This window comes from Mytilus galloprovincialis, chromosome 12 (assembly GCF_965363235.1).
Source record: "Mytilus galloprovincialis chromosome 12, xbMytGall1.hap1.1, whole genome shotgun sequence".
NCBI classification, from domain to species: Eukaryota; Metazoa; Mollusca; class Bivalvia; order Mytilida; family Mytilidae; genus Mytilus; species Mytilus galloprovincialis.
Window position 1 is genome coordinate 8,982,836 of NC_134849.1, and position 20,491 is coordinate 9,003,326.

At 33.1% G+C, this 20,491-nt stretch overlaps 1 protein-coding gene across 8 annotated transcripts; it reads left to right on the plus strand.

Moving 5' to 3' along the window:
* The first annotated feature begins 217 nt into the window (after positions 1-217).
* Positions 218-19,490, plus strand: LOC143054650 (peroxisomal acyl-coenzyme A oxidase 1-like). Of its 8 annotated transcripts, none has more exons than XM_076227666.1 (14): positions 218-407; positions 1,497-1,659; positions 4,801-4,961; positions 8,485-8,592; positions 9,485-9,604; positions 10,187-10,302; positions 10,995-11,164; positions 11,659-11,821; positions 12,325-12,515; positions 12,814-12,966; positions 14,194-14,299; positions 14,607-14,753; positions 16,106-16,312; positions 18,126-19,490. In XM_076227666.1, the coding sequence occupies exons 1-14, from the start codon at positions 284-286 to the stop codon at positions 18,207-18,209; spliced, it is 2,013 nt and encodes a 670-aa protein (XP_076083781.1). In that variant the 5' UTR covers positions 218-283; the 3' UTR covers positions 18,210-19,490. The 8 variants fall into 8 exon arrangements, with proteins under 8 accessions (XP_076083781.1, XP_076083780.1, XP_076083783.1 ...); XM_076227665.1 differs by lacking the exon at positions 4,801-4,961 and adding an exon at positions 6,089-6,249 and having other exon boundaries at positions 219-407; XM_076227668.1 differs by lacking the exons at positions 218-407; positions 1,497-1,659; positions 4,801-4,961 and adding exons at positions 1,756-1,851; positions 6,089-6,249.
* The last annotated feature ends 1,001 nt before the right edge of the window (positions 19,491-20,491 follow it).

Here is a 20,491-nt window from a genome sequence, read left to right on the forward strand (position 1 = left end):
GGGACCCGTTCCTGATAATTCCTATTAAGCTGGCTGTTTATCAGTTTGATCAATTATGATTAAAATCTATACATCTTTTTCAAATATGTGAAGACAAACATTAGATTTTTTTAGTTACCTCATAAACGCTTGTAAATTACCTAATTACTAATCAACTAAGGACGAAACAACCAAGGTACGAAACGACCAAGAAACGAAACGTCTGTATTCAAAAATCTATTTTGAGACCGTCCATTCGGACCCGGATAACAGACACTCCACCACCGAAGGATCTGACAGCAAGATGTCACAAGAGAATGTTACCCCAGATTTGGCAAGAGAAAGATCCAAGGCTACTTTCGATGTTGAGAATTTAGCAGAATTTATGATAGGAGGACGTGACAGGTTGAAAAGGAAAAGATTTTTACGTAAGTTTTTTTAGTGATTTTTGGAAAAGGTCATTAAATAGAACATAGTACATGACATTACATATGAAGGGTTTAAGTGATCAAAGGCTAGGTAGAACGTGACATGACTTAAAAGATGTGATATAAAAATTTCATCTATTATAAGGGAAAGGGGGGGGGGGGGATAGGATGAAAAATGTTGTCCTGTTTTTTTTTAGTTGTTATCTCTGCCCTGCCTTTTTAATTTCACTCTAATCTGCTAATAGACAACTTTTGAGTTTCAATGCATTTCCAAAAACTCTGGTTTAGTGAACATCATTTGTGCGTTAAGGGGCGTCATCACATCTGTAACTGAAGTTCCGTTCCAATGTTGAGTAGTTGGAAAACTATATTAAAGCTGTATTGCACGAATTATTTGGCAACATGAATTTTCATAATTGTCTTCCAGCACACCTGTCATTAGGGCACGCATAATTGATGTTTTTTTTTTCGTTGACGGACAAACTTGATAGTGGTCTATTAGAAATTTTGATATACTAAGACTTTTCAACCTCAGGCATAGATTACCTTAGCTGTATTTGGCAAAACTTTAAGGAATTTTGGTCCTCAATGCTCTTCAACTTCGTACTTTATTTGGCCTTTTTAACTTTTTTGGATTCGAGCGTCACTGATGAGTCTTTTGTAGATGAAACGCGCTTCTGGCGTATATACAAAATTTAGTCCTGATATCTCTGATGAGTTTATTTAGTCCTGCCTTTTTTGTTTTTAGTTTATCCTGACTTTTTTACCTTAATTTTCATCCTGACTTTTTTTTTTAACTCAAAACTCCTGGGGTTGAAGTCATAAAACTTTGATCAGTGCTCGGAGTACACAAATCATGCTCCATACAATAAGAAGATCATGTGAAAATTCTAAAGAGTTAGGCCAAATAAGGCTCAAGTTCTATACATGTGGGTAGAAAAATGCTTTTATGTGTTTCAAATAGTCCCTGTTATCAAAATTTAAAGTTTTTGTAAGTCACAGATGAAATGAATGAATATGTTGTCATTGTTGTAGTGCCTATGCTCATGAACAGTCACCATAAATGTGTCATTATATATATTTTTGTAGAGAACATTGCAATCCAAGATCCCTTTTTCAAGAAACAGAAGTCCTGGTCCTTCTGTAGTGTAGAAGAACAGTATGATATGGGACTATCTAAAAGTATCTACATACAGAAAAAACTCCAGGAAATGGGGATTACAGACATGCAAGAGGCCTTTTATTATAGAGAGTAAGTAATTAAGGTACTATCTAAAAGTATCTACATACAGAAAAAACTTCAGGAAATGGGAATTACAGACATGCAAGAGGCCTTTTATTATAGAGAGTAAGTAATTAAAGTACTATCTAAAAGTATCTACATACAGAAAAAACTCCAGGAAATGGGGATTACAGACATGCAAGAGGCCTTTTATTATAGAGAGTAAGTAATTAAGGTACTATCTAAAAGTATCTACATACAGAAAAAACTTCAGGAAATGGGAATTACAGACATGCAAGAGGCCTTTTATTATAGAGAGTAAGTAATTAAGGTACTATCTAAAAGTATCTACATACAGAAAAAACTTCAGGAAATGGGAATTACAGACATGCAAGAGGCCTTTTATTATAGAGAGTAAGTAATTAAGGTACTATCATTAAGTATCTACATACCAGAAAACTTCAGCATGTTAATGACATGTGTATTACAGACATGCAAGAGGCCTTTTAGTATAGAGAGTATCAAGCTAGTAATTAATGGATTATTAAGTATCTGTATATAAATTTCATAGGAAACTAACACAAAAAAATACAAATATTATATACAACAACAAATGATAACTGCTGAATTACTAGCTCCTGATTTGAGACAGGTACATACATGTAAAGAAGGCAAATGGTAAAAAATGTTTGTGGGTGCCCTGAACCCACCCCTTAGCCTAAGCCTGGGAGAGTGGTGTAACAAACACAACATAAGAACAAACTACAAACATCAGTTGAAAAAGTCCTAACGACACATAGCATATAAAAACAATTAAAAAACTTAAGGCACTAACTGCTGTTATGAGAAACCTAAGTGAGACTGAATGCTAGATAAAATTAAAAAACTTCCAGTACTAAATAAATCATGTATCCAGGACTATAAATGTATCAATCAGTACACAGGTAAACATCCAATGGATTTGTATAACGAATTATGAACAGTCATGCCAGTCAGAGAAAAAAAACAATGTGCAATGCCAAAATATAAACCATGATTTAGAGAACTTGTTAAAATTCAAAAACAAAAAAATTTTGAGCAGTGCTATCAGTAATTCTAGTTGATCATATTAATTTATTCAAAGCATACAGGTGTATCATGGGCTCATCACCAAGCTCTTTATTTGTGTGTTCTATTATAATAAGGGATAAAAAGAATTAGACCACAACACAACAACACAAATAACAAGTATCAGTGCTTTATTTTTAAGCTTTATAACTATGTAATTTAATTTTGGATGTAAAATAACACTATAGAATAACCTGCTACACTGGTTATTCCGTGTGCACCACATTTTTGATGTTATTTCTTCATAGAAAGAACAAATATTACAGTCATTCCATATATATATTTTTAGGGTCTGATTTATTATATATAATGTATGCTGACAGGAATCTAAACCTTTACATGCTTTATAACATTTAGTTTATCCTTAGGTATGATTATATATATTACATCAGGTAATACATGCTCAGAGAGATTTAAGTCTTAATACTATTGCTTTATTTTTTTCAGCCACAGCAGATAAAACGTTAAGCTGTACTTGTATTTGGCTCAATTAAATTATGTTTATGTTCTACATGTATTATGCATAAATTGTCAAAGTATATCACAGTCCATTGAAGGGCCTACATTTATTTGGCGGGGGGCTCAGGAAATTTGGGATAAAAACTGGTTTTTTTTTTACAAAGATTGGAGAAAAGTGAATGGTTTATTGTTCAAATAAATTTTTAGGATACAAATCTGCGTTTATAGGTTGCACTTTGTAAATACAGCTGTTTCTCAAAACACGTCTCTTTTGGGAAGTAATTGAATATTCATAGAAAATTCATTTTGTTTACATACTGGTTCCCAGTTATGCTCTCTGTGTTCCATATCGCAGAGACAGAACTTGGGAATGTTACCAGTAAATAAACATGTGCATATTGTTTACATTGAAATCTGTGGTAACCTTTCATTCGAGGTAGGGGTAGTTAAGAAAATTAGTGTAAGTTTAAACTCTGAGAAGTTCAGGGCATATAAACGTTGAAAATATGCCGCACAGCCCTATATTTTGACCTTTGAAAAAAATTGTGGTGCATATGAACTTTCAATTCTAGGATAAGATTTTTTTCAAAACTTCATAGTAAAAGTGGTACAGTTTTAGCCGTAAAAGGAGTTCCTATGGGAAATTGCATTGTCAATATTTACAGAAATGCAACCTTTAAAATTAAATTTGCATAGCATCAGATGCAAATGAACATTCTGTCTGCAAAAAATCATCCTGGTCCTTATAGAATATCAAATTGTGAGCCCTTAAGCTTCTATTTCATCTTGTTTCTTTTTAGACCAGCCATGTCACATGAAAACAGTCCTCTTGACCTCCATTATGGCATGTTTATCCCTACAATTGATAAACAAGGAACTCTAGAACAGAAGCAAAAATGGCTGCATTTATCTGAGAGCTTACAAATAGTTGGAACTTATGCCCAAACAGAATTAGGACACGGTTGGTTCTCAAGTTTTAATGTTTGTCTCCCCTGCACATGAACAGTTTATTTGTTTGTACCTGTGTTTTCCAATGTGCTAGTTCAAATCTATTGTTTGTAGGCATGTTCTACAACATGCTAGTTCAGATCTTTTGTTTGTTTGTCTGTTCAAATGTTGTAGGTGTTTGTTCACCACATGCTAGTTCAGATCTATTTTATTGGTTTGTATGTGTGTTTTACAACATGCTAGTTCAGATCTATTATTTTTTGTTTTTAGGTCTGTTCTACAACATGCTAGATCAGATTTGTTGTTTGTGTTTATAGATGTATTGCTCAAAGTGCTAGTTCAGATTTGATATTGTGTTGATCTTATGTGTGTTCTACCACATGCTAGTTCAAATATTTTGGTTGTTTGTTTATACATGTGTCTACACAATGCTAGTTCAGATTTATTGTTGGTGTTTGTAGATGTTTTTCTCAAAGTGCTAAGTCAGATTTATTATTTTTTGTTATTATATGTGTTGTACCACATGCTACATGTAGTGCAAATCTATTGTTTATATGTAGGTGTGTTCTACAACATGCTAGCTCAGACATATTGTTTGTTTGTTTGTATGTGTGTTCTAACGCATGCTAGCTCAGATCTATTGTTTGTTCTTTGTAGGTGTGTTCTCCAACATACTAGTACTCCTTTAGATTTACATTTCCAAGCATTCATACCTACAATTGAAAAACAGTGCACAAATCAACAAAAAGATAGATGGCTTCAGAAATCACAAGAGCTGAAAATAATTGGAGCATATGCTCAAACTGAGCTAGGTCATGGTAATTTTGCAATTGTCTTTGATTGTGAAATGCTTATGTGGAGGTTTTGCTTTCCTTTCCAGTACACAAAAAATTGTTATCATTTGTCTGTGGGAGGGTCCTATATTTCAAGGAGAGAGGGTCCTATTTTTAAAGGGGTTTGTCCTACATATATTTTAAGAGGGAGGATCCTATAGTTAATGAAAAGGGCAGTGGCGGATCAAGAATTTTTCATAAGTGGGGGCCCACTGACTACCTAAGAGGGGCCCCTTTCTGTCACCCTTCACTGATTCCCTATATAAACACAACCAAAATTTGTTCTCAAAAGGGGGGCCCTGCCCCCCCCCCCCCAAATCCGCCTCCGAAGGGTACTTTCACTTATGTTTCAAGGGTAGGGTCCTATATTGTTATGGGAGGGTTCTATACTGTAAGGGAGGTTCCTATACTATGTAAAGGGGATTGTCGTATACTGTAAAGTGTAATGGGAGGGTCCTATACTGTAAGGAAAGGGTCCTTTATCTATAGGTGTAGGAATATACATTCAAACTGCTATGTTGTAATGTAGATACCTCTTTACAGAGAGACCTTGAGCTGGAAATTTCTTTCCAGATACAATTTAAGGATAAAACTTTAAAGAAAGTAAAACTGGGGGAGACGATTCAAATGGGGCATTATTAAACAAAAAGTTAAAAAAATGTTAAAAATTTGCATAGGTATATATGGCAATAATGGTGTTGCTTTATGGTTCAGCCCATTTTTAGTTCTGAAAATGTCTACTCAGTGTCAATAGACTTAAGTATTCATACTAAGCTCCTTTTGTTGATCAGTTTTTTCATACTTATATCTTTAGCTTTCCAGGCAGAAATCAGCTGATGTAGACATTTTTGTTGAATTATTTATTTTTATCATAGAGGCCACCAGCTTAAATACATTTGTCTAATTGCCTCCATGTTTATTTTATAAAGCTTTTGCCACCAGCCTTTTTTTAATGTTCTCACATTGTAGAGTGTCCAGCTTATTTATATACATTTATTGATGGAATTTTTCATAAAAACATTAACAATATCCTCTCATTACAGATGTGCAGCTGCATATGAAAATTGCCCTATTGGCCTTCACTATCATATGCTATATTTTTATCATTGTAGATGTGCAGCTGCACATGAAAATAGTCCTCTTGGTCTACACTATGCTATGTTTTTACCAACAATCAATAAACAAGCTACACCTGAACAAAAAAAGAAATGGTTGCCTCTAGCAGAAAATTATAAAATGATCGGCACTTATGCTCAGACGGAACTTGGACATGGTAATATTTTTCATTAACCAAAACCTTTTTAATTCTATGATCAAGGCAAAGCTTTGATACAGCTTCAAATAAGCATTTATTCATTTTTAAAATTACGAAACGAAACAAATTACTATCTGCTTATTTAATTTTTATGTTAGTTATTTTAGGGGAGAAAATATGAATCTTGTTTTATGGCCACACGGGGCAATTATTATCGCCTAATCTCAAGAGTTTTTTGAAAAAATGTAAACACATCATGTTTTATTTTGTCTTTTGACTGTATAGTTACCGCTAGCCATTGGATTATCTGAGACTCTTTGAAATCTTTTTCCCTTATTTGTTTTTGATTGTTTCTCTTAGAACTAGCAGTGAAATATCTCCCACAAATCTGACTTTAGTGACAATGATTATCTCCCTTAAAACTAGTAGTAATCATGTGACAAAAATTATCCCCTAGCAATGTAGCACAAGAAGTGAGATATCTGCCCAAGATTCTTATGGTATATGATGACAATGATTATCTCCCCTAGAACAAGTAGTGAGATGTCTCACTTTAAGTTAGTGACAATGAATATCTCCCTTACAACAGTCAGAGCTCAGACATAAACAAGTCTGAATCTGCATTTGACTCATAGAGGTCTAAATTTGTAAGTTTTAGGATTTGTCTCCCTTTAATGCAAGACAAAATACGACTTTAATAAGTCAAATATTGTTAAGCAAGAAATAATTGACCAGAATCAAAAAGTTGCAAATATCGACTCCTACAAGTCGATAAGTTACCAAAATTGGTAAACTTCAAGACCCATGCATATTTATAAAAGGTCATGCATCTAAATCAAATAATGACAACATTGAAAAACAATGCTTTGTCTTCTAGAGAAAAATATGAATGAGAGTCTAAAAAATCGGAGATAATGTTAATTAACCTTACAATGCAACCACCTGGAGCCACACTTAATGAGATAAAACATCTGTGTTTCGTAAGGATGTTCAATTAGATAATTAAATATAGATAGCTTAAGTCCTTGTGAACTCTCAGACAGGTTTTTGCTGTCATAGGAGGTGTACTTTGGCCACCAAGTCAAATTAAGTTTTTTCATCAACATAAATAGACATTAACAAGTCTGTCATTTTCTGACTTAGATGAGTCTAAATTTGAAAACACATTTTTATAATAAATACATGTTTTGACAAAAACAAAAATCAACTTGTTTATGTCTGAGCTCTGACTGTACAACTTATAGTTATCATGTGCCATTGATTATCTCCCCTAGAATAAGTGGTGAAATATCACCCTAAAAGTCTACTTCAGACTGAGCAATTATCTCCCCTACAACAAATAGTGAGCTGTTTCCCTTAATACCTACACAGTAACAATGATTATCTCCCCTTACATTAGTATCAAAGTTTCTCCATATATTAAAGTCTACTAGAATAATTTGTGAAATATCTCCCTTAAAGTTTGACTTCAGTGACAATGAATATCTCCTCTTTAAATAACATTGACACAGGAGTCCAAAAAGAGTCCGAACTCCAATTCCTACCCTCCCTTATTTATTATGAATGGAATAACCCCTAGATATGCCAATAGAAGTTTTCATCATACATATGTTCCCTTTAAATCCTACTTTGATATGCACATCTCCCTGTTACACAATGCTGCTTATATGCACATGTTATATATATGCATTAATGAGTTCATCGAATGGAATTTAGACCTGTCTTTACTGAGTTGAGCCAAAAACTGAAAATCATAACTAATACACGAACAAGTCTGCTATCAAAAAGATGCAATAGGTGCCACTACTTATATACACAAGTTATCAAAAGCATTGATGAATTCATAATTGAAAAATAGGGTTTTGAATAAGACAGAATCCAACAACTTTTAAAAACACACTAAAATACCAATTAAGCTGATTTTTTTTTAATATGAGTTACTGTTAATCAAATGCTTACATTTAAGGCATCGTTTCTTCAGATTGAAATTTTTTACCAGTTCTTTTTTGATAATACAAAGGATTAGCCTAAGTAAAAAACAAGAGTGAAAAGATTCTATAAAAGGACAATATAAAAAAGTCCTAAATCAAATAAAAACTTGATAATATCATGGCTGTGATCAAATCATAACAACAGCATGAAAAACAAGGGTTGCCAGTTTTCCAATGAAGGTTGGTGGTTCCCTCAGGACAATCCAGCTTCTTCCACCAATAAATATTTACCGCCAGAAGATAAATTTTTATATATTTTCAGGAACATTTATCCGTGGACTGGAAACAACAGCAACATATGATCCAAAAACTAAAGAATTTATTCTGGACAGTCCTACGTTGACATCAAAGAAGTACTGGCCTGGATGTTGTAAGTCTAGATAATATACAATAAATATGGACTGAATATACAGTGTAACCTATGTTATCCCACACACTGAGGGACTAGGAAATAATGTTGGATTAAACAGGATAGGCATAATTTATAACTTTGAAAATGTTTCGGTTAAAGCAGGATTGTGGAATACTCATATATCAGATTAGGCAGGTTACACTACTGTATATCTGAAACTTTGAAACCATGTTGTCTCGATATCCCTATAGCTCTCTCTAGTTTAAGTCCCATGAGGGAAGAACAAAAATTTGCTGAATTGCAGATTTAACATTGTTGTGTTGATATTTAGAGTTGTTATGAATATGATTCTCTGAATAAAGACTGGAAATGGGATGAATTTATTCATAAACTTAATGAGAAATCAGAAAAAATTATGTCCTAAGAGAGAATAAAAGTGTCAGGAATGTAAGACTGAATCCTAAAAATTTGACAGACATAATAAAGAAAAAAAATGGGCTGTGAAAGTACTTTTGCCTGTACCAAGTTTGGAATATGACAGTTGTTATCTATTCATTTGATGTGTTTGAGCTTTTGATTTGCCATTTGATTAGGGACTTTCCCTTGTGAATTTTCTCCCGAGTTCAGTATTTTTGTGATTTTACTTTATAGTCAATGCCTAATATAGAATTAAAATGATTAGAACTTTTTAAAAGTCTTAATTCTGAATCAAAATTAAATTATATCATAAATTTATATTTTGAAAATTAATTGAAATTGGCCTAGATACTGTATTAGAGTTTAGTGTTATGCAAAAATATGAATTATCTCCTGGAGAGGAGGGTTGTTATATGAGAGAGACAGCTGTTGTCTAAATTTAAAAAAAATGTTTCATTGTAAGTTCTTATTTTTGTAAACAATATTCTTACAGTGGGTAAAACTTCCAACCATTGTGTGGTGATGGCGCAACTGTACACTCAGGGAAAAAGTCATGGTCCACACATGTTTATGGTACAGATCAGGAGCATGGAAGACCACTCTGTCTTGCCAGGTTAGTATTTTTAGCTCAACGTTTCGAAGACTTTTGCCATCACTTGGCGTCGGTCGTCTTGGTCCATCGTTGTCTTTCTGGTGTAAACTATTTCAAACATCTTCTCCTCTGAAACGGCTGAACCAATTCCTACCAAACTTTAGCTGAACGATCTTTAGGGTATCTAGAATGAATCATGTGTTTTATTTTCTGTTTCGTCTCAAAACATGGCCACCATGGCTAAAAATGGAACATAGCTTGCTTTAAAACTGCTGAATCAATTTCAGCAAAACTTAAGCTGAATGAGTTTAAGAATATCCAGTATAAATTTTATTTCCTTGTACGTCAAGAAACATAGCCACTATGACTAAAATGGAACATAGGGGGTAAAATGCATTTATATTGAAAAGCAAAATTATCATTGTGGAAAGATTTTAAGCAAAAAATAACAGATGAGTAATTCAGGCTCTTGAGAGCCTCCTGTTTATATATCTCATAGCTAGTGCCCCTTTAGATAATTGAGATAATAATTTGGTCTCGATATGCAATAATAAAAACATCGCAATAATTACTGAATTGACAGTAGTCATTATTGTTTTTCAGGGATTGAAGTGGGAGTTATCGGAAATAAATTTGGTTATGGTACCAATGATAATGGATTTCTAAGCTTTGATAAACTTAGGATTCCCAGGGAAAATATGTTAATGAGATATTCACAGGTAGGTATGATTCGCAGGGGAAATATGTTAATGAGATATTCACAGGTAGGTATAATTCGCAGGGGAAATATGTTAATGAGATATTCACAGGTAAGTAGGATTCCAGGGGAAAATATGTTAATGAGATATTCACAGGTAAGTAGGATTCCCAGGAAAAATATATTAATGAGATATTCACAGGTAGGTAGGATTCCCAGGGAAAATATGTTAATGAGATATTCACAAATAAAAAGTGTTAGGTTTCAGGTGGATCATCTGTTGACAGCAAATTTATGTTGAAACATTTTTATATGCCAACTGATAAAAGAGAGGTGGAAGATACCAGAGGGAAACTCAAACTGATAAATAGAAATAACTGACAAGGCCATAGCTTAAAAAGAAAAAGACAAATAATAGTACACTAAACACAACATAGAAAAATAAAGACTAAGCATCATGAACCCCATCAAAAAGTGGGGGTAATCTCAGGTACTCTGGACAGGTAAGCAGATCCTGCTCCACAATAAATTACATCAATAAAGTTCTATTTCAATGAAACAGCCACATAACTACACAAAACAAAACACATCTAGAGTTTACATGCAGTCTTTACAATAGACAAGTATTTGTACAATATGTCAACAGATTGTCGTATATTTATACAGGTGTCAGGCAATTCTGAAATATTAAAAAAACATGTCTTTTTTAAACAGGTGCATGATGATGGAACTTATGTTAAACCACAAAATGCCAAGCTTGCCTATGGTTCTATGGTGTTGATAAGATCATCCATTGTTAGTGATGCTGCACGTGGCTTAGCTCAGGCTTGTGTTATTTCTATACGATACAGTGCTGTTCGTCGACAGACAGAGGCCTACCCAGGGTAAGTTCTGATCAGGTGCTTGGTACAGGCTTGTGTCATTTCTATACGATACAGTGATGTATGTAGCCTACTCTGTGTAAGTTCTTTTTAGAGCTTTGCACAGATGTATGTTAGTCTCTCTGTTTGTTTGTCTGTTCATCTTTCCATCAGTATGCCTTGACTGACAGAACATCCCATGAAACTACAGAGTTTCCTGAAAATTGTTAAAAGGCTTCCTGTTAGCATGCTAAGTGGTTTCAGATTCATTGCTTATCAACTTCCTGTTTACAAACACTTTCAACTAATGTCTTCCATGATTAAAATAATTTGTAATTACACCAAGGTTGAGTGAAAAATTAGTTTTCCATTATAAATTAATAACCATATCAAAGAACAGTAGCTTATTTCCAGTGTCTAAATCGAGTGGAAGTGAGCTTGTGATATTTAATAGACTACCATACACATAAAAGTATAGATTATTTCCCTTTGTAACTACTTCCTGTTTCTAATTACAGTGGAGAAGAACCCCAGATATTGGACTACCAGACCCAACAGTATAGATTATTCCCCTTGTTAGCCTCAGCTTATTCCTTACAGCTTGCTGGGAAGTATGTGTTTAATACATACTTGGAAGTAAATGATCAGATAGAAAAAGGAAACTTAGAATCAATGCCAGAGGTATGTATGAGGGGGACAGGACCTTTTTTGAGACGGCAGAACGATGTTTTTAAGGTCGGCATTTTGGGATTAATCCTTTCGGGATCCAGGAAGTCTTGTTTTAATTTCGGTATATGTCGGGATTTTTATTTCTTTAAATTCTGGAACTCAGGATTTCATGTTTAAAAGCATGTGAGGAATCTGTAATTGATCACCAAGATCACTATATCCACACGTTACCATGAATTTATTAGGTAATTGAAGCTTTTTCACAAAGTTCTATCTGGCTTATTTGGAGCACAATCGACACAATCGGCAGATAATTTTTGGAGGCACCAAAAAGAATTAAACTGCCGAAACAAAGGAAATATGATACTTTTGCTTATTAATTTATTTGTGCTCTTGTGTTTTTATATGTTTTTAGCTCCATGCTTTATTCAACTAAACTCAAAACTTTCAGTACTTACAAAGAATCAAGTAAATTTGTTCTGGTACCTATGGTCACTATATTTTTTTATTATTAGCTCCATGCTTTATCAGCTGGACTTAAAGCTTTCAGTACCTATGAGGCCTCTGCAGGAATAGAAGTATGTAGAATATGCTGTGGGGGACATGGTTACTCACAAGCTAGTGGCTTACCAAAGATTTATGTAGATGTTGTTCCTGGTTGTACTTATGAAGGAGAGAACACAGTTATGATGCTACAGACAGCTAGGTAAGTCAGGTTGCTTGGTAATAGTTGTTGGCCTGAATTTCCTTAGTAACATGTTAAAATCTTCTTTAGAGAGGAAATCAATCCAACTAAAAAAAACAAGATATGAACAAGTGTATGTGTCAAGTATTGTTTTACCTCTATGAAACAGCCCTTTATTAATAGATTTTAAACTAAATGCTGTTTCATAATGTCATCATATCACACTGATCCATTTAATTTGCAGTCCAAAAAAAACCTTTAACTGAAGTGTAAAAATATAAATTGACTCCTACCCTGTAGCATTTTTCTTTCTTTACAGATATTTAATGAAATGTTACAGTCGTGCAAAACAGGGACAAAAGCTGCCAGGTTTTGTCCAGTATATAGGTCAGAATTTGAACAAGAAGTCATGCATGAGTGAAGAAGTTGCCCTTGGATGTCTGGTCATGGCCTATGAACATAGAGCTGCCAGGTAGGTTTCTTGTTTTTGTATGTTGACACATAGTCACAATACTAATTTCTTATTATACCTCATAACAACGAATTGCATAGGATGAAAATGTCTTGCTGTTTTTATACGACTGCAAAAACTTTTTTGGGATTGTATAATGGTATTATGTGGTGGTCGTCATCCGAAGACATATTTGGTTTCAAGACAATTACTTGAGTTAAAGTGAATTGATCTCTATGGAATTTCTTAAGAATGTTCAATACCACCAAAGGAGGGTTGGGGTTGATTTTTGGGATGATGGTCCAAACCATGTAGGAATTAGGGGCCCATAAGGGGCCAGATCAAGCATTTTTCTAGTTTCAGGATTATCACTTGTGTATAAGTTTTTCGGTTACTCTGAAATTGTACCATAATGTTTAATACCACAAGTAGAAGGTTGGGTTTCATTTTGGGGGTTATGGTGTCAGCAGTTAAGCAAAATTTTTTAAAAGTTTCATGAAGAAATCTGCAATAGCACAGTATTGCACAATAAATTTGTAAGATCTTTGACCATTTATTTTCTGTCAGAAACCTGTTTTATGTCAAAAACTTGATCACAATCCAAATTCAGAGAGTCTCAAGCTATAAATTCATTGCCACTTTTGTCAGAATGGGGACATGAAGTGCAATGCCTTGTGTGGAGAGAGAATCACATTTTCAGGGTTATGTAGGTGGCCTCTTGCAATGCAAAATGTCTTGTTCTTTTTACTTCAATGTCACCATGATGTATAGCACCTGGTTTAAATTTGCTGCCACTTTTTGTAAGAATGGGGACATTAAGTGCAATGCCTTGTGTGGAGAGAGAATCTTTTTCACATTTTCAGGGTTATGTAGGTGGCCTCTTGCAATGCAAAATGTCTTGTTCTTTTTACTAAAATGTCGCCATGATATATATCACCTGGTTTAAATTTGCTGCCACCTTTTGTAAGAATGGGGACATGAAGTGCAATGCCTTGTGTGGAGGGAGAACTGTTTAGATACCTTCAGGGTTCTATGTGGCAATTTGCAATGCAAAATGTCTTGTTCCTATCCTAGTAACCTTTATTTTCCAGCATTCTCCATCCTGATTGCCTTTTTCAATTTGTAATTTGTTCTCGTCTTGAGCATGCATGAAATATTTGCCTCTGGCAGTTAAGCATACAATAATCAATCAATTAATCAACTAAATCTAATATATCGTGTTTATGATTGATATGATTTATGTTTTAGGTTGGTTGAAGCAGCAGCAATGAGAATGCAGTCACTTATACAGGGAGGGAAAAAACAACACGAAGCTTGGAATGGAAGTTCTGTACAACTGTTTTGGGCAGCAAAGGTAAATAGAGTAAAGGGACTGAGGCAAGAGGAATCAATGAAGGATCCTCACATGAGTACTGTCTACAAACTTATTTTCACAGATTTAATATTTCGCATTAATTTTTCTTTGTGGCGATATAATTTTGCGATTTCAAAATCTGCTTGATGTAGTAATATTAGAAAAGATCCAACTATTAGCAACAATTTATATTCACTTTTTTTTTACACTTCAAAAATAAATTGCACCTTAAAATTAGATCCTTAAGAGTATAACTTGCAAACATCTATCTTTTTTTCACTGATGTATAATTATATTTTGTTTACAGGCCCATTGTCATCTGTTCTGTGTAAAGAACTTTGTAGATGCCATTCAGGCAAAATCTTTATCCTCCAAAACAACCACAGTGATGAAGTCTGTCTGTCAACTATATGGTGTTCATGGTATACTGGAAAATCTTGGTGAATTTATGCAGGTAAGGGACCATTTCAAAACATAATAAGTAACTTTTTGAGTTTGTGCATCATCTCAAAACACAATATGGAAGCTTTTAAGTGATGTATGTATGTAGTGATATACAGAATATGATACAAGTTTAGTAAAATGATCAATGCTGATTCAATCAGATTGCTGTTCTCTGAAGGTATCATTGCCACTAAATAATTGATTGATTAACCTTTGGTGTTTAACTTCACTTCCAACATACTGTGGATTCATTTTTATTCGTGGTATACCAATTTTCGTGGGTTTCGTGGGTCACAGCGAACCACGAATTTAAGAATTCAACGAAGAATAATCCCAAGAAATGTGTATGGAGTTGGATGTTTATTTCCGGTTATGTTATGCAGTTCTAGTATAGTGTTGACTAGCGATAAACATTGTAACATAACACGTGATTTTTATTGAAAGAAGATACAAGTTTTTTGATTAAATCTATAATAAATATATCGAATATCAGTTATAATTTACTTTTTAAAATTGATTAAAACTGTTCATGGAAAATAACTGCAAGTTGTTAATTACCGTGTCATAGTTTGGTTTACCTTGATTAAAAATCAATAGGATTAAGTACGGGGATATTGCCCGTAGGTAATATTGTTTATGACAGGAACATTTATTTTCACACCTTATACTTATATCGCTGTTTATTATATCGTGATTAGGGAAATTAGCTTTCAATCATAAAGTTTTGAATGCCTTATAGAATTCAGACAAGAATTTATATAAATTGTAAAACAAACAAATAATTAGTTGTCTCTGCCCATTATTGTTATCAATGAACACTTTAACCTAGAATGACCAATTAAGCGAGGATTTTGACAATTCAAAACTTTTTCAATGAATTCCTTCTTTTTTGTTTTTTTTTTTTTTTATTATTGATCGAACCAAGGATGTTATATGATCTCCTTAACCAAAAAGAAATCCACGAATTACGTATCTAATTTTTTTTGTTGTAATCAGTGATCCACGAATTTACGTATACCACAAAACGTCTTTTTTTCTCTATCCACGAAAATTGATACCCACGAAAATAAATGAATCCACAGTAAATTGCCATATTTGGTTCGAGTTTATTTTGGTGGAGTGCCAGGAGATCACTACAATCTTGAGTAGAATCACAAATCTTTGTCAATTAAGTTTGAATTTGAAGGCATCTGATATATGTGGATTTAAATACACAACTTCTGTAGAGTGTTGATAAACTACTTTGATCAGCCAGCCACTGAGGTCACTACTGAAAATATTACTTAGTTTTATGATAGAAGAACAAAATAAAATATATTGTATGTATTATTATCTATTGTCAATTGATGTTTATTTTTGTAGGATGGGTTTTTCTCTGGAGAGCAAGTTGGCTACCTTCAGAGGAAGATGTTGGCCCTGTTTGAGGACATCAGACCAAATGCTGTGGCCCTGGTTGATGCATTCGATTATCCAGACATGGTATTGGGTAGCTGCCTAGGAAGATATGACGGCCAAGTTTATCAAGCTTTGTATGACTATGCTAAGTCTGCTCCTATGAATCAAACAGAAGTAAGTATTTCATCTTCCATAGAAAAATCTATAAAACCAAACAAAAAACCTTGCAAAGAAGGTACTCCAAATTATTTTATAGAAAAAAGTTCTTGTCAGAGGTGATATTGGTCAAGGAAAAAATATCTAGTTGGAACACCTCATTTGAAAAGATTTAAAAGTGGGAAAGCCTTTTTTCTCTCAGATCCCATGCATACACAATGGAGATGTTCCAGACCATATGAGTATTTGGACCGTACGCGTACGGTCCGGACGGTATACGTATACTCGTACGGTCCGACCATACGCGTACTGTCGGACCGTATGAGTATACGCGTACGGTCTAGCTGACCATACATGTTTTGGGATCATATGGGTTAAATTTAAACAAACATTTATTAAAATCTTTATTTTTGTTTATATAAATTGTTATTTCTGCAATTAGATGGATAAAGTGAATAAGCGAACAATTGAAATTAGATATTTGTTTAATTGTATATCCGTGAATTCTATTTTGTTACTCTGGCCCAAGGTGACACTTGCTTCTACAAAGAACAATAGATTTTTATACATTTAGATGTTGTGTCCATGCATGTTCCTTTGCGTATTCATTTTTTTATAAAGTTCATAAATATTCTGAAACAATTGCCCTGCCACATTATGTTTACTTCCGATAACTTCAATTTCAATGAGCATACTGAGCTATAATTAATCACTAAATACAGGAGATTAACAGATTACAGCGGTTTTTTTTAAATAGATAGAATATTTAGTTTTTATTTCAATTACTGTTGAACTTTATATATTAATTTGAGATATAAGTTGATCTGTCATATACATTTGTATCTAATAAACTTGACCAACTTCTTAATATTAGTCAGACCGTACGCGTACGGTCCGACCGTATGCGTATTTTGAAAAAGTACGCATACGGTCCAGACCGTACGCGTACGGTCCAAATACTCATACGGTCTGGAACAGAGACAATCACCTTAACAAATTTCCAAAAAGTCAAACATTTTTTGTTTTCCACGACTTAGTTATGTCAGATGATACAAATGCATGTAACTTCAACTTACTGTAGTGCTGGTGTGTGACAGTATGTCATTTTGCCTAATCTAATTTAGTGATTTTGATAACATGAGCAACACAACGGGTGCCACATATGGAGCTGGATCTGCTTACCCTTCTGGAGCACTTGCAATCACCCCAAGTTTTTGGTAGGGTTTGTGTTGCTAAGTCTTTAGTTTTATATGGTGTGTCTTCAACACTCTTGGGTACTATTGTTTTTCTGTTTTTTTTCTCTATTTTGGCCATGGAGCTGTCAAGTATTTACACAGATTGGAACCAAAAAACACAATTAATAATAATGAAATAATCTTCAAATGGAGGTTTACATTTAATCAGAAAAAATAGCCTGATCGACATTTTTATAACTAAAGATCAAAAACAAAACTGCTGTCAACAACTACTGTTGAATTAAAAGCAGTTTCAAGGTATCCTCACGGCGAAATGTTTGAAAATGATGAAATAATGCAGTTTTTTAAGGGCCTATTTCATGTACTGATAAGAACAGGTAAAGAACTGCTTAAAATATGAATAAGGGCCAAAAAAAAACCCAGCTATTAATAGCAGTTCAAATTGACAAGGTAAAGGACATGTTTAAAATCAATAAGACAATAGATTTAAGAAGATGTAGTATGAGTACCAATGAGACAACTCTCCACCCAAGCCATAATAAGTCAAAGCTCCAACAAGGAGCCTGGGTTCACAGGGAATGTATTATTAATCCACTAAATGTTGATGTATTTATCAAACTGCTCTCTCATTGTAGATACACAGTACATATTATAAACATCTGAAACCACTGATTAATCCAGAGACAACATCTGATGCAATGCAGTTTGCTAAACTATAAATAGACATGATGAAATGTACCAGAAAGCTTTATTGGTGCTATATATTGTCTTAACCAGATAGAACCTAAGTGGACCAATGTGATTGTGTTTTTACCAAAGTGTTAACTGTGTGTAAAATGATTATGCACATCTTTTTTAACATATTAACAGTGATTATTTTATTCATTAAACTATGCTTTGAATATACCAATTAACCAATCAATTAATCAAAAAGTAATGAGAAAGAGAAATAAAAATAGTTCAAGTTTTACCGGAATACTTGTATCCCTGAAGTTGCTGAACACAAATCCAACAGACTGTTTAGTATAAAACTTTCTAAGTTTTAACAATTTTTTTTAATTATTTTGTATATGATTAAAACTTTTCTATTAAGAAAGGATAAAACATATCTGACTAGATACCTGGCAAACTATCAATTATACTAAGATGTAGACCTTATTTGCTTTAAGATACTGTAATTGTACTTATTTTCAAGGTGTATTTATTTTCACGAATTTTGCGGTTGGTTTATTTTCGCGAAAATAAATACATGCCAATCTAGATCAAACCTTTCAACTGAAAGGCAATAATTATAAAACCATGAAAATAAATACCTGCGAACGTGTTTGAAATACACAATTCGCGAAAAATAAGTATTTGGGAAAAAAAAGTACAAGTACAGTAATAGACTGTAAATGTATGACATTCAAAGTAAGAACTGAATAAATGATGAATGCGGTAAATATACATATGCCAAGATGATCAAGATTATTGACTATATATTACCAATGCAATGATTAATGTTGATTTTCAAATTTATTTTGAAATTCTCAAAAATTAAATAATCTAAGAAAGTATATGCATCTGCTTTAAACTGCTTTAATTATTTTCAACAAAGAAAGTTTTTATAAAAGAAGTATTTAATTTAGGAAACATCAAAACATTGTCAGAGATAGGAAATTTTTTTTTTATTTCTCTGAATTGCTGTTATACCAAATCAATGTGAATATTGTAGTTTTCGCTTCATTTGAATTAAAAAAATGACCACTTTTTAAATGTTTGTATCTTTAATTCAAAATAAACGTTTCACCAGTGAAGTATAAATAAACTGGATTTATGTAATATTTGTGTCACTTCTGCTTTATCTTACATGTTCTTTTTAAAATTTATGAAAGTCTAGACTTGATGTGATTTCAATGTATTTTAATTAATTAATGATATATGTTTTTAGAATATTTAATGCCTACAATTGTTGATAATTCTTGTTATTTATATAATAAATAGAACAAAATAGTTTTGTATTACTGCAATTTATCCTTGTCATTGAACAAAGTTCTCAAGTTATAATCTACCATAATATTCTGTATGGCTATGAATCTCATTGCTCAAGCGAAATAGACAATAACAATCAAAACCAAGGAGTAAACAAAGACTCACAAAACCAAAGGACATTTACATCAACAGTTATAAATAATAATTAAGAAACAACACAAACTCCACTAAAAACCGGAGTGAAATCAGGTGCTCCGGATCATACCTTGAGTCACAATTCTAACATTCACAAAGTGAGTGATATACTGCAACAACCTTTATGGGCCATTAGTCTGTTCATTGTAAATTGAGTAAATGTCAATTAAACATAACCCTAACAACTCCTTAAGTTTGATATAAGAATATTTGATATGAGTGCCAATGAGACAACTCTCCATCCAAGTCACACATTAAAAAAGAAAACCATTATCACAATTACATGTCAAAGTGTGGCCACAACACAGACCCTTGGTTACCACTGAACAACAAGCTATAAAGGACCCGGAATGACTAGTGTAAAACCATTCAAACACAAAAACCAATGGTCGAATTATATAAAACACCAATAAAACACTTATGAACCCCAACAACAAACAACACCACTGAACATCAGGTTCCTGACTTCCTGGTTGATCAGGATATAAAACTTTAGAAATATATTAATTTGATATATCCAGAATCAAATTCTACTCAGATTTAGAAATTTAAAAAATAGACCAATGAAGAATGTAAAATCTTTTTCTGTCACTTTATTCATACTGTTTAATATTCTGTTCCTGTATCGAGTCAGGAATATGAATTGTTTTCTATTGGTTTAATGTCTTTTATGTTTGATTTGCCATTTGATAAAGAAGTATTTGAAATTTTCTTTGTGTCAGTATAAAAATTTGATGAAGGATCTAGAAAAAGAAAATCTCAAGAAACTTCTAATGTATCCTACAACAAACCTGCAAAAACATCAAGATATGATAAGCAGGATTTTAATGACCGT

Excerpts from the sequence above, each read along its gene's own strand:
- LOC143054650 (XM_076227666.1), top strand. The coding sequence starts at position 284 with ATGTCACAAGAGAATGTTACCCCAGATTTGGCAAGAGAAAGATCCAAG. Across the intron at positions 9,605-10,186 it reads AGACCACTCTGTCTTGCCAG|GGATTGAAGTGGGAGTTATC; the intron begins GTTAGTATTTTT and ends ATTGTTTTTCAG. Across the intron at positions 12,967-14,193 it reads TATGAACATAGAGCTGCCAG|GTTGGTTGAAGCAGCAGCAA; the intron begins GTAGGTTTCTTG and ends TTTATGTTTTAG.